The 13,016-nt window shown below is 36.5% G+C and overlaps 1 protein-coding gene across 2 annotated transcripts; it reads right to left on the reverse strand.

Annotated features, from left to right (window-relative positions):
* Positions 1–85: 85 nt before the first annotated feature.
* On the reverse strand, positions 86–11,233 carry prr5a (proline rich 5a (renal)). 2 transcript variants are annotated; one of them, XM_079604073.1, is made up of 11 exons: positions 11,185–11,216; positions 10,720–11,009; positions 9,022–9,202; positions 6,556–6,666; positions 6,392–6,472; positions 4,461–4,509; positions 4,301–4,358; positions 4,099–4,190; positions 3,873–4,013; positions 3,492–3,630; positions 303–2,722 (listed from the first exon to the last, which is right to left on the reverse strand). In XM_079604073.1, the coding sequence occupies exons 3-11, from the start codon at positions 9,180–9,182 to the stop codon at positions 2,184–2,186; spliced, it is 1,371 nt and encodes a 456-aa protein (XP_079460199.1). In that variant the 5' UTR covers positions 9,183–9,202; positions 10,720–11,009; positions 11,185–11,216; the 3' UTR covers positions 303–2,183. The 2 variants fall into 2 exon arrangements, with proteins under 2 accessions (XP_079460198.1, XP_079460199.1); XM_079604072.1 differs by having other exon boundaries at positions 86–2,722; positions 10,720–11,233.
* Positions 11,234–13,016: the final 1,783 nt, after the last annotated feature.

The raw sequence follows: 13,016 nt of genomic DNA on the forward strand, positions 1-13,016 counted from the left end.
ACCACAAGTTTATGTTAAAAATGTCTGAAGTGTATATAAAAAATAATTATTTTTAATTGAAAATATATAAGGGATTGCATTTTCTCAAATTAATTCAAATTGTGTTTATTTAAAACAACAACAACACCCCCATTCGTGATGGGATGTCCGACTCGTTTCAGCGAATCGGTTCTTTTGAGCAGTTTCAAAGAACTGGTTCACAAAACTGATAGAACATTTACGTCGCAAATACTTCCATACGCGATCCTTTTCAAATAAACGTTTTACATTTATAAAATGTTACATTCATAAAACATAAAAATCACATTTTGAATGAATTTTCATTAATAAAACCAGACATTCAGCTAATAAAAAAACGATACAAAATAATTTACGTCTCATAGTTGAAAAGGTTATGGCACATTTGGAAGATTACATTAAAAAAAATCTGTTTTGTGTGTTGATAAAACACAAAATGAGGTCCTCATATCTTATATTTAGGTACTAACTTTGATTCAAATCCTCGTTTTCACTCAAAATGAGCTCATAATATAGGGTTTCTGCTTATTATGATTTCAACGGTCTCGGTTCAGTGAATTGGCGAGTTGTTGGTTTATGAAACGTTTCAACCATAGACTGTAAAAAAAAATGGTTTCAACTTATTTATCGAAAAGATTTGGTTCAAATAATGATTCATTCACGAATCAAACCTTACTTCCGGCTCAACGTCACCGGACGTAAACAAATACAAGCTCCAGTTATCTAGTTTTTCACGCTTTTTCCCTATGCAAACCTGTTCATCTTAACAAAAGAGTGACTAAAGTAAATTATAACAAAAGACAAACGATATATGAGCCTGACCCGTATAAAACCCAGCCATACTCTTGTACTTTGAAACAGTCATAAACATGAAGCGTAAAAGTATTTTACTACAAATTCAGTCTTGTTGAGGTCGTCCACAGCAGCACACATGAAAGCTGATAACAAATTCAGTATGAAACAAAGCACAGACTTCAGAAATGACAGTGCAAGGTATTAAAGTACCACTGTAAACCTTTTAAAATTCTAAAAATGTTCCTTGTGTAAAAATCTATGCTCAATTTCTTTCTATAAAACTACAGAGAAATTGATCAATTTATAACCTAAGTCAAAAAGCTTCCATACATAAAAATAAGAGAAACAAAAATAACAAAAAATAACAATTCTTTACCTTATAATTTTTCATATATTCTATTCTAGAATATACATTTATCCAATTATGCTTACGGCTATTTAACCGATTAAATTAACTAAATTAAAATTGACTAAATTAAGCAAATGTTATATAAAATTACCTTATAAAATAGCATATTATAGCCAATAAGATACATTTTCTATTTCAGTCTCATCTAACACCATTTTTTTTTCTGTATTTGTACTATTTTATCAACTAGCTAAAAGGGAGTTTTAGTTTACACATTCAATTAGCAAACCCTGTTTGCTCTCTGGCAGATCATAATTATCACATAAAATAGCAACAAGCTTGAGAACGTACAATGTTCTGCACTGTATTGTCATTTGCAATAGTTATTCTCACAAACTGAGAGACAAATTTCATTTTATACCATTAAGAGTGCAGGTTAGATTGCCAATGATTTATAAGCACTAAATGTAGTTTTTAAAAGCCCTATGAGAATAAATAGTGCATGAGATCAAGAGTGACAGTAATGGAAGAGATTTCTACATTTAGTGATACTGTCACCTCATAACACAATACGTTAAGTGAAGCTCACTTTAGGTGCAGTCACATTTTGCGAGCTAAAAAGGTCAATTGTCTATTGTCAATAATGTAGAGATGGATTCCTATTGAAATGACTGGATTTTGCTCGCGAAAATTCGCCAAACAACAGTAAATGTGACATTTTAAACATAAAATGAGAGACAGTAAAATGCATATTGATTCAAATGGACACATTCCACGTCTATTATCAATGAAAAACAATTAGGATAAATTCACAGGTTTAGAACATTATGAAAACAATTGCTTTAAATTGAGTCCTCTCCCATTTTCCCACAAAGCAGCCTCGGCTTTTGCGCAAAGCTGGAAAGAAATTCCAGTTTTAAAAATACGTAACGCACAGAGCTACTTCACAAGTTCACAGAAAAAAAAAGTAGTAGTTTATAATCAATCATTTGAAATTGATTCTTCACAGCAATTCATCCCATCAGCTAGTTTTCCTGCTTGTTCCAAAAGAATCGGAGCGGCAGTGGGAAAAGTCGATGAAGATTCCGTCAGGATCCGATTCCAGTGAGTCCAGCCCCTGCATTACAATGGTCTCCGGACTGGAGGAGCAGCTCGGGGGTGACGGAAGGCCTTTGTCCACCTCGGATGAAGCCACATGGGCGTCCGTTGCGTGGAGACACCCCGCGGAGGTGTGGATGAAGACGGACGGAGAAATTAGAGCGGGCTGTCCCGTGGCCCCTCGCACCACACCGGACAGGGTGAGCTCGTGATCCAGCGAGAGTCTGGGGGTCGAGCTGGTCTCTATTCCCACAGACAGGGCCGAATAGCCCTGGTGCTCTATGCAGGAAGTGACATCGCATGCGGAGTGGCGCCGGATGCCCACGCTGCCCACAGAGCTCACTTCGGAGTCGTACTCGGCCACGGGGGTCAGCATGGGGATGTTGTAACTCTTGGAGCGCACTACCGGGTTACTGGAGGGCAGGTCTGCAGACTTGGACCAGCAATACTGCAAACGCCTCTCTGGAAAGATTTGCAAGAAATTAGTAATGATAACTGCTTTTTTACAGTACCGTTCTGACATACTTAAAATATCAGTGGCTGAATCACATATGATCAGAGCAAATGTTTAAGGATGGAGAACATAATTGCAAGATCTTTAAAGGGACAGTTCATCTATTTATTAAATGCAAGATTATTTTAGCACATTTATCAAATTTGATTACTTTTTCAATATACTTTTGCTGGAATTCATGAGATTAATCACAATGATTTTGTTCTACTGACAGCCCTACTTTTTAGCAGTAATAAATATAGAAAAACACAATTTTGTGAAAGTGTTTATCTCTCCTTCTTTGCGACATACGTTATTACTTGAGACATAATTTGTATTTCTGGAGAATTTTATGGAGTTTCTCCTAGCCACTGTTACCCATGATTTTTATTGTGAAAAACGATTTACAAATAACTGAATTCAAAATATGCATCTTAGGTTTATACAATGAACTGTATTCTATCAGTGTGTAGAAAAAAAGAAACAAATACAAAGTAAATATATTCCAGATATTATTTTAAATTTAGCAAATGATATCAAGCTTAATATTTTGAGCTTAATCTCACAGAGTGTAAATCAGTCGTAATAAATTCAAACATCCACCCAAAAAATAAAATAAAATAAACAGTCTTGCAAATAAATGCAGACTTGCTAATAAGCATAAGCGACTTTCAAAAACATTAAAAATTCATACTGAACCCAAACATTTGAACAGTGGTGTATTCCCCCCTCTCTCACCGATCACACATGAGCAGTGAGAAGCGCCACACTCGTGTGAACACAGTCCCTGCGTGCTCAGGTACGGCGACACCACCTTCTGAATCAGAGACTCCAGCTTCAGGTATTCTTCACTCACACCTTTAGATTCATGAACCCCCTGTAAGACGTGAAAATGACATATTTAGGAGTTTCACATTGACTATCCCTTTCACAGTTGTTCTAGTTGAGACACACAAGGCTTATGATTAATGTCTCGCTCTACATGACACAATTGCTTACGCCATCACAAATGACCTGTCTTGAAGTCAATCTGCTATCATTACTGGGTGCAGCTCATGACGGGACGGTTGGGACTTTCACGTTATCTAAGAGGATTGTGAAAAGGGAGTGCTTGTGTACCTGTAACACCAAAAGCATCTGGACGATGGAGGGAGGGACACGGGCTCGTGGTCGGGACAGAGCCTCCTCCAGCTTCACGTTAAGGGTGATGGTGTTTCGAAAGTGCAGCAGGGCCAGCTGACGCACCGACGGCTCCTTCCCCTGGAAACGAACACGCACACAGATTCACACACCACTGCTGCGTCTGATGTCTGACAAGATATTTCGCAGTATGACTGGACTGTACCTGGACGGGGTGGAAGATGGCTTGAAGCATATTGAGAACATCGCAAAAGAAAAAGTCCCACGTCTCGGCCAAAGAGTCCAATAACTTCTGACCTATTTTCAGCGAGACGAGAAACAGATTGTGTTGTTTGTGTACCAAGTGAAATGCTGGGTAATGTTGCAATTCTGTACATGTGTTTTGTTGTTAAAACGGGATGGTATACCTTCATAAAACCTTATTTTGTCCCGTAAAATGACCATGCCTTTTGTTAAAAGTTGATTCTGATAATGAGGGAAAAAGGGAAGAAATAGTTTATATAAAAAGAGTATATATTAGAACAAACACATCTCTGGAAAAACTAGTTTAAAAAAAAAAAATCTCACCTGGAGGTATTCAGTAAAGAACGAGCCCAGCTCTGTTTTCAATAACTGCCTGATAAAAAATATAATATCATAGAACAACGTTAACAAATGTTTCAGAAGAGAAATCATTCTTAAATATAATGTATAAGAAAATAAAGCAATTTGATTTAAATGACTGTCAAGAATATGTTCAAATATTTCACCCCAAAATGTAATTAAAAAAATAAATGATATGTATTTATAATATATAAAATTTTAGCAGCAAAATGTATATAAAGTATACAGACTACTGGGAGTCTCTTCTGCTCACCAAAGCTGCATGTATTTGATCCTTTTTTTTCTTCTAAAAACAGTAATATTACGAACTAATAGTACAATTTAAAATAACTGTTTTGAATATATTTTAAAATGCAATTTATTTCAGTGATGCAAAGCTGAATTTTCACCATTATTATGTGTTAGATGATCCTTGACAAATCATTATAATATTGGCTGATAAGAATTATGTTGAAAACACTTGTGGTCTTTGATGAATAGAAAGTAAAAAAAGAAAACAGCATTTATTTGAAATAGAAATCTTTTGTAACATTACAAATGTCTTTACTCTCACCTTTGATCAATAATGTGTCCTTGCTAAATAAAACTATTCATAGATTTCTTCAACAACAACAAAAAACCGGGGACACACTTAAGCCGGGGACACGCTTGCGAAAATGAATGTTGACAAATAAAAATATGACATGAAAAGTTACGAAAACATGAACGTATGACTAGAAAAAAAAGAACACTTCTAGATTATGATGCATCAATGTTATCGAAAAAGAAACATCGAAAAGAAATAGTTGCTTGAGGTAAAGCTGAAGAGTAAATGATCTCCAGTAAACTGAAGTCTGTTCTACGATACATCCTATAAAGATTAATAATTAGATACATAACACAAACATAACAACTTGCATCTGCACAAAAGGATGCGAGTGCGCATGTGAACTTGAGCATGCTATTTATTTATTTATTTTAACAGTTTTTTTATTGATTTGAAAGGAAAATAGATGTGCTCTTCCCTTAACAGAGCGCTGACACACGGTCAACTAAAACTCGAGTACTCGATCACTCTTGCCCGTCCATAGTACATTTATAATATATTTTGCATAAAAGTGCCTGTTTTTGTACTTGTAATTTTTGCATTGTTATAGCCATTTTAAAAAAAATGACAATTCAGCACATTTCCTCCAAATAATTATTAAATAAATGCCAAAAAATACTTTATTTACACAATTATTTATACAAGGTAATACCATTATCATTACGATCTTTAACTTATGCTGTTTTAATCACTGTGTCCAAACTAAAGGATTTCCATTAGTGCATTATTCTGAGGTATAGAGAGCGACATCCATAGAAAATAATCAGAATCACAAACAAACCTAAAGGTAAACCAATGCAGATGCATTACAGTAATGACAATGAGGGGTGTTCTTATTTATGATATATAGAATAGTATCACAAATCCAATGCAAAATAATAATAATGGCACAAAAATTAAGCTCAGTTTTCTTTATAATGATAACCGATTATCCGTGGTTTAGAATGACCCAGGGTTTACTATTTCAAGTGTAAAAAGCCCTTTTATGTCAAATATAAGTTCTTATTTTTTACTCTTGATTTTGGGGTGAAATATGATGTGGGTATGTTTTCCTTATTTGGGATGTTATTGCTTCACAATTTTTCTTTTAATAGTTACATAATAGCGGACTGAGGCGCTGCGTCCTCTCACAACTGTTCTGTGCTGATAATGTGAAGCCTCAGATCACAGCTGACAGTGTGTTAAAGTCTACATTTCACACACTGCTAACAGTTACCATTATAGCGAAATAAATAATTCACAAAAATGTATAAAAACGAACAAAAGATCAGCCTGCTGTCACAAAACATACGATGTTGTTTTTCCTCACCTCACGCCTTCATTGAGCGTATAGAGTTCATTGTCTGCCAGTCCTTTCTTTTGGAATACAGCAATAACTGCGTTGTGAATGCTGCAATAAATCGCACAGACGTGAAATTACATCTCAGTTTATGACACTTATGGACATGTGCTGGGCACAAAACACACACTAACCTGTTCCATGTGGCATTAGGGCCTGATCCTCTCTCCTCCAATGAAGCCTTTTCATTTTTCCCCAGCTGACTCAGATTTGGAGAACTCACCAACTTTAAGCGGTACAGAGTCCTCATGGTTAAAAACACACTGCAGTTAGTCCAGAACCACAACAACAAGTGAGAGAAGGGGAGGAGCTAGAAAGATGCAGCTAGAGACGGGGAAGGGGTGGCAACTACTGTTTTACTGTTGAGAAATCAATTTCCTTCCTCTTAACATTACATTCCTATCCTTTCCTCAGTCTCTCTCTCTGTCAGACACACACACAAGGATAAACCAATCTTGTTTAATAGTTATGCAACACAAAACTCCTTTCTTTCACACTCCCAGTACAAGGGAGTAACAGCCTGTTCCTCGTGTGCAGTCAGTGCGTTTTAAAATACCTCAAATCAAGAGGTTTGTTGAATAGAGGTGCGTGGTGTTACTTTCCTAAGCACTGCAACTTATGATTTGTGCCAAGATGATGATAACAAACAAACTATATATTTTGTATATAATATATCTTATAGAATATATATATTATTATTATTATTTTATATTAATATTAGGGGTGTAACAATATATCGTGCCACAATATATCGCAATACAAAAATGCAACAATACGTATCGTGGATAGTGACAATATGTATCGTGGATAGTTCACCCAAAATAGAAATTACTGTATAAGAAAAAAAATCATGTTTTCAGAGTTTTAGTGTCAGTACTACATTAAACTACTATATAATGTTGATTATAATGTATAATAATGCAATGGTCAGCTTCAGAATCATGAATATGTTTATTCTGGTGTCACCATTGTCTTTGAATTACAAGCACCAAGTCCAAACCTGTTCATTTAAACCCACAATGTAATATCAAAGTTAGCATTTTAATCAACAGTACATTTTTTGTTAACCTTTTATCATATGTCTTGGGAGTATCGCAATAATATCGTATCGTGAGTTCAGTATCGTGATATATATCGAATCGTGAAATGAAGGTATCGTTACACCCCTAATTAATATTACCGTATTATTCCTATATTTATATACATATGTATAATAATAAAAAATTTATAGGATAATAATGACCTATTTTATATAATAAAATATAGATTATATATTTATAAAATATATTTTATATTCCAAATTTGGTGAAAACGACAAATAGTCAACGAGGATTTCCAAAACGTTTTTTTTTTTTTTGTTGTAAGAAAGACAATCAAAATGGCGGACAGGAAGTTTGGCCGCCTATGGCAAAATTGGGATGTATGTTCTTTGCATTGTCTGAGGATGATCTGATTAAATTCTTGTGGAAAATGGAGCAACGGTCTAGCAGGAGTTTGATAAAGTCGATTTTTTAAGAAATTGGTATCTATGTTCTTGGTATGACTCAGAGAATCGATCAAATAAAATTGGCAAAACGAATCAAAAGCCATTCGAATTTTTGATTTTGTTTTGATTTTGTTATAATTATTGACCACAAGGCGGCGCTGCCCTAAAACCTTGTGAGTACCTTCAGGACACCACGCTGAAGACACATACCAAGTTTTGTAACTATACGCCAATGCCTTTAAAACATAGCATTTTACAACAAAATAAAAAATGGCCGACGCCCAAAATGAACAAATTGGAGAAATGTTATATCGTCCGACTCGGCATGGCGCCCCAAATTGAAAGAGACCAGTCTTGTGATTTTTGGTCAAACGTTATAAGCTAAAAATATACATTTTTCATATCTTCTGACCACAACGTATAACACTGCACTGCACACTCAAGTCATGCTTGCGATTACAGATACGTTGCGGAGTTTCGTTGCGGAGATACAGCCTCATGTCCATTTTTGAGTACTCGATGCCAAATTCGTTCGCATGTTATTCAAGAACTGTTGACGAATCAACTTGAATTCTGAAGAAGATCATCTGGTTTTAATTTTCGTGAAAATCGGACAAACGGTCTAGGAGTTTGAAAATGTAGATTTTTCGTAAAATAAAAAAATATTATTATTTTAATAAAATATTATTATTATGTTGTATTTATATAAGAACCAAATTACAAGCTATAATTTTCAATAGCATGTACATTATGCTGTGGTTTTGACTGTACTCCATTGACTTTAGCCTGGAAAAATTTAATCCATTTCCCACTGGTCCTGACTGAACTCATTGAATTTACATTAATATCGGTCTGGTTCCTGGAACTGAGTAATCTATGTTATGTCATGTCTCCTGTGGCATCATACTGATGCTGAATAAATGTACACAAAATGGGTCCCTCAGCAGCTAGTAAATTGAGGAATGTCACACATTGTGAGAATTGTTTTAAATATGCCTCATTTAGGGTATAAGTAACAAGGGAAAACACAGGAATCATAAACAAATAACAGGATATGAGTATGTAAAGCAGGATGTGAATGTGTTAACAGTTCCGTTCACAACATCAGTTGTACCTCCTGAATGGATGACTGCTCCCATCCATGTGAAGATGGTGTGGCAGAGCAAACAGGGCAGAGAAGCTGAACGTGGATGATCTAGGGACGGGTCGATCAATGTGGGCTCTGCTCAAGTTCTCCAGCATTGTTATCGAAAGGCTGCCAGATCCTCCTTTCATTCAGAACATCTCTGGTACTTCTGATAACACAAGAGAATGAAGAAATAAACAAAATGAGAGAGGGCTGTGGTGTTTGCTACTACTTTCATCTTTAAAGTTCACCCAAAAATGAAAATTCTGTTATCATTTACTCTCCCTCATGTTGTTCCAAACCTGTATGGTTTATTTTCTTCTACAGAACACAAAATCATTTCTATTGTTAAATGGAGGACTGTTCTTGTCGCCTAGCAACTGTGACAGCTGCCGTTGACGAGCGCCAGTGACGTTTACTGGACTTTTTTTTTTACAGTTATATTAAACTATCTGACAGCCTTCGTCGCACAAAGGTGAAGCAATCGGCCTTCGAATGCGCTCTTCGAAGGATGCAGCCTCTGAATTGGGACGCAGCAGTTATCTTTCTTTAGAATCTGATGAATCGGTTGATCCATCTGAATTTGTTCACATTCGGACTGATCCGGTTCTCTAATTCATTTTGAAGCTCCGCTTTCCATTCATTGTAATTGCATAGAAAATAGCGAATTAGCAACAAAATTTCATTTTGTGTTGCAGAAGAAATAAAGCAACAAAGATTGGAACGTAAATGATAAAATAATTTTCAGTTTTTGGTGAACTAGCCCCTTAAATTTCCCAAATCCCAGATGCAAGCATTTGGTAAACAGTCTAGAATAGATTATGAGGTCATGTTATAACCAATTCATACAAGACAGCTACATTCAAGACATAGCCTACTCTTTGTAAACCATTATTCTGCTGAAAATTTAGAAATGTCAGTTTTATTCTGTTCGGCTGGTGTAAAAAGATGGATCGATGTGCTTGTTTACGTTGTTCATGTCATTCTCCATGTGTTCCTCAGCAACACAATTCAACCCGCGCCCCCTACTGGACGCTTCGGGAAGCGTCGCAAAAGAAAATAGGCTACTACAACAAAAGACTTGTCTTGCATCAGGCTGTCATCATTTGTTCAGGCGGCCGTGAGAGCTTTTTTATGAGCTCTTAAAAAAACACACACGCATCTCAACATCCTCGACCTAAATATGTGACTTTGCTTTATATGTTTCACTTTCCCTGAAGCATCATGTCAGTTTCCCTTTGTTCACTGAACGTGCCAGGACACGACACGAGCCACGATGTATTACAGGAGGACCAGGAGGAGTCCATTTCCCTTTCTAAAGTGCAGACAGGTAAAAGGGACGGTAAAACGTCGACGTCTGGGTAAACCCGAGAAGGATATTTGAGAGGAAGAGCATCACTTCCCATCCTGGACTAACATATATCGCTGTTAAAACTTGATACGAATCAAACAACTCAACTAGCTGTGTTACAATGCATCAATTTCTATTGATTACATATTCCATCCGTAGCTAGAAGTTATTCATGGCTGGATTGACGCACTGGGTACTCAATGTACCTAATGGTGATCATGGCACTTTTGTTATTTACAAACAGCGCAACAATGCACCATTCATCCAGGGGGCAACGCAATATAGCATAAAACACTCCACGCAAACAGTAGTGCAGTAACAATGTTGCAACTCACCGTCATGTGTTCCGCGTGCAAAGTGAATAAGAGCAGTCAGGGATATTTAAGTAACTTCAATGAGGACGGAAGCAATAAATATGAGCTCTACACTTCAGGAGAAACTAATCCATAAATGCGGATGTGGGTTTATGCGGGGTTAATGGATCATTCCTGTGGCATCCCCAATACTCGCCCCTCCTATTCGCTTCCCGAGTTGCAGACTGTCTGACCAGACGGCAGCCCAGACTGTGGGCGCGTTCACGCCCGAGCTCGTGCGTACGCGCCATTGTGCGAAGGGTCGAGATGTGCTTGAAACAAAACGGAGAGACGTTAGAATGTAAAGTATCATTTTTAGGGTTGAAATGCTAACATTTAATAAACATTAATAAAGGAAATTATATTCCCGTTTCGCTTTACGAGCTCAGCAGGAAGCCATATAATACAATCCATATTCAATCCAATAAATCTCTGAGTGATGCTAACCAGACTGCAATCTTTATTCGGATCCCTATTTTAGATTTAGGAAATCCCTGCTGAGTTGACGCTGACAGGGATATAATTTAGCACACCAGCGGTTTATCTTAAAGGGGCGAAGCAAAATTTAAATAGCCTACATTGATTTTGAAAAATGCTATTGATACATAGGCTACTTCGTAATCGGTAGCATCTGGATTTTTATTTATTTAGAATTTTTATTTTAAAAATGTAAAAGAACAATAAGACTTATTATTGTTAGAGTTATTATTACAGTGTTTAATAGGTTGAGCGAATGATTCAGTGCATCGTATATTCATTGCACACAAAAATAAATGTATTTGATCATTTATTCTGGCAGAAAGGGCCACTGAACAGCGAACAAATCTTTTTGGTGACCGAATTTAAAGATGCGATGAAACGGAAGTAGCGACAGATATATATTTTTTCTGTATTGTGATGTACATCTGAGTGTAACAGATTATCCAAAAATGTTGGCAGGGAAAAGGTTCTATGCATCGGTTATTGGTTGGATTTTGAGAGGAGTTATGCTGTGTTCACACATGTCATAATTCCAACGCTCTCGCTGTACTTTGATGTCATACACCGATCGGTCAGCACCGCTTCAAGTCGAACACACTTTAAATCTGCAGTGGTCAGGTGGTACAGCGGCCACATGCTACAAGTCGTAACGTTTAGAAAATTCAGAGTTTACACGTTGTGATTATTTATTTCTGATTCCTGATTTGGTAGCTGAACCAAACCAGACAGTTATTGAAGTAGAACAGACTCAATGACGGCTGAGAACTGAGTCAGCAGCTTTTGTGGCAGGACTTCAATCAGCTTTTTCACAATGGAGTTCCTGTGGCAGGTTGAACTTCGTCAGCTGGCGAAGGAAGTACAACCTCTGCTGGGCCTTTTTCTACAATGGAGTCAATGTGAATGTGCACTTCAGGTCCTGAGAGATGGTGGTGCCCAGGAACCTGAATGACTCCACTGCTTTCCACAGTGCCGTTCATGAGTGGGGGAGGGCTGGGGGTTCCTCCTGAAGTCCACTATCATCTCCACTGTTTTAAGTGTGTTCAGCTCCTGTTGTGACTGCACCAGAAAAGCAATTGTTTGACCTCCTGTCTGTAAGCAGACTCTCACTGCTGCCCATCTGAAAGAAAGCTGGTGACCCACTGACAGATTGGGGTGGGCACGGAGCTGGGTCAGATGAACTGTTAATAATAATAATAATACCAATAATTGCACAAATAAAAATACGAACATATAACATGGTTATTATTGAAATAATAAATATTTAACACTTATATATGTAGGGTAAGTTTGTTATAAGCTAGGCTAGCAGGCTAATCGGGTAACTGTATGCTATGCTATTACACAAACTAACAAAAAAAAAAAAACAGTAAGAACAAGAAATGCTTGAGTTCACGACCTACAGCTTTGTTTATGTACTAGTATATAACACATTTAACTTAAAATAATTTAATGGTCATTACAATGCATTTCAAATTACATAAATCATAATGTGATTTTTTTTGCAGGAATTGTAATCAGGTGCATTATTAAATGTTCAGTGAGCCAATGGATCAAGATGTAGAACCAATCACTCACAACACCGGTGTAGACGGTGATACTGTTTTTTTGTTAATAATAAAAAAAATTTTTTTGCAGGGGTGGGATTGATGATTGGAGAAGTCCTGCTTGCATCACCAGAGATAAATCTGTTATTTTCACCATTAGTTCCAGTTTACATATTGATTAAACATTTCTAGATCATTTTTTTAATGAAACGTTTGCACAAATGAATTATTCACAATAACACACAAATAGATTTT

Source organism: Phoxinus phoxinus (assembly GCF_949152265.1).
Source record: "Phoxinus phoxinus genome assembly, chromosome: 25".
In the NCBI taxonomy this organism is placed as follows: Eukaryota; Metazoa; Chordata; class Actinopteri; order Cypriniformes; family Leuciscidae; genus Phoxinus; species Phoxinus phoxinus.

What these genes read in the sequence shown, in the direction of transcription:
- prr5a (XM_079604072.1), bottom strand. Translation starts at nt 9,182, where the DNA reads ATGAAAGGAGGATCTGGCAGCCTTTCGATAACAATGCTGGAGAACTTG. An exon ending in AGCAGTCATCCATTCAGGAG is followed by an intron (nt 6,667 to 9,021) that starts GTACAACTGATG and finishes TTTAACCATGAG; the next exon opens with GACTCTGTACCGCTTAAAGT. An exon ending in TCACTGCTCATGTGTGATCG is followed by an intron (nt 2,723 to 3,491) that starts GTGAGAGAGGGG and finishes AAATCTTTCCAG; the next exon opens with AGAGGCGTTTGCAGTATTGC.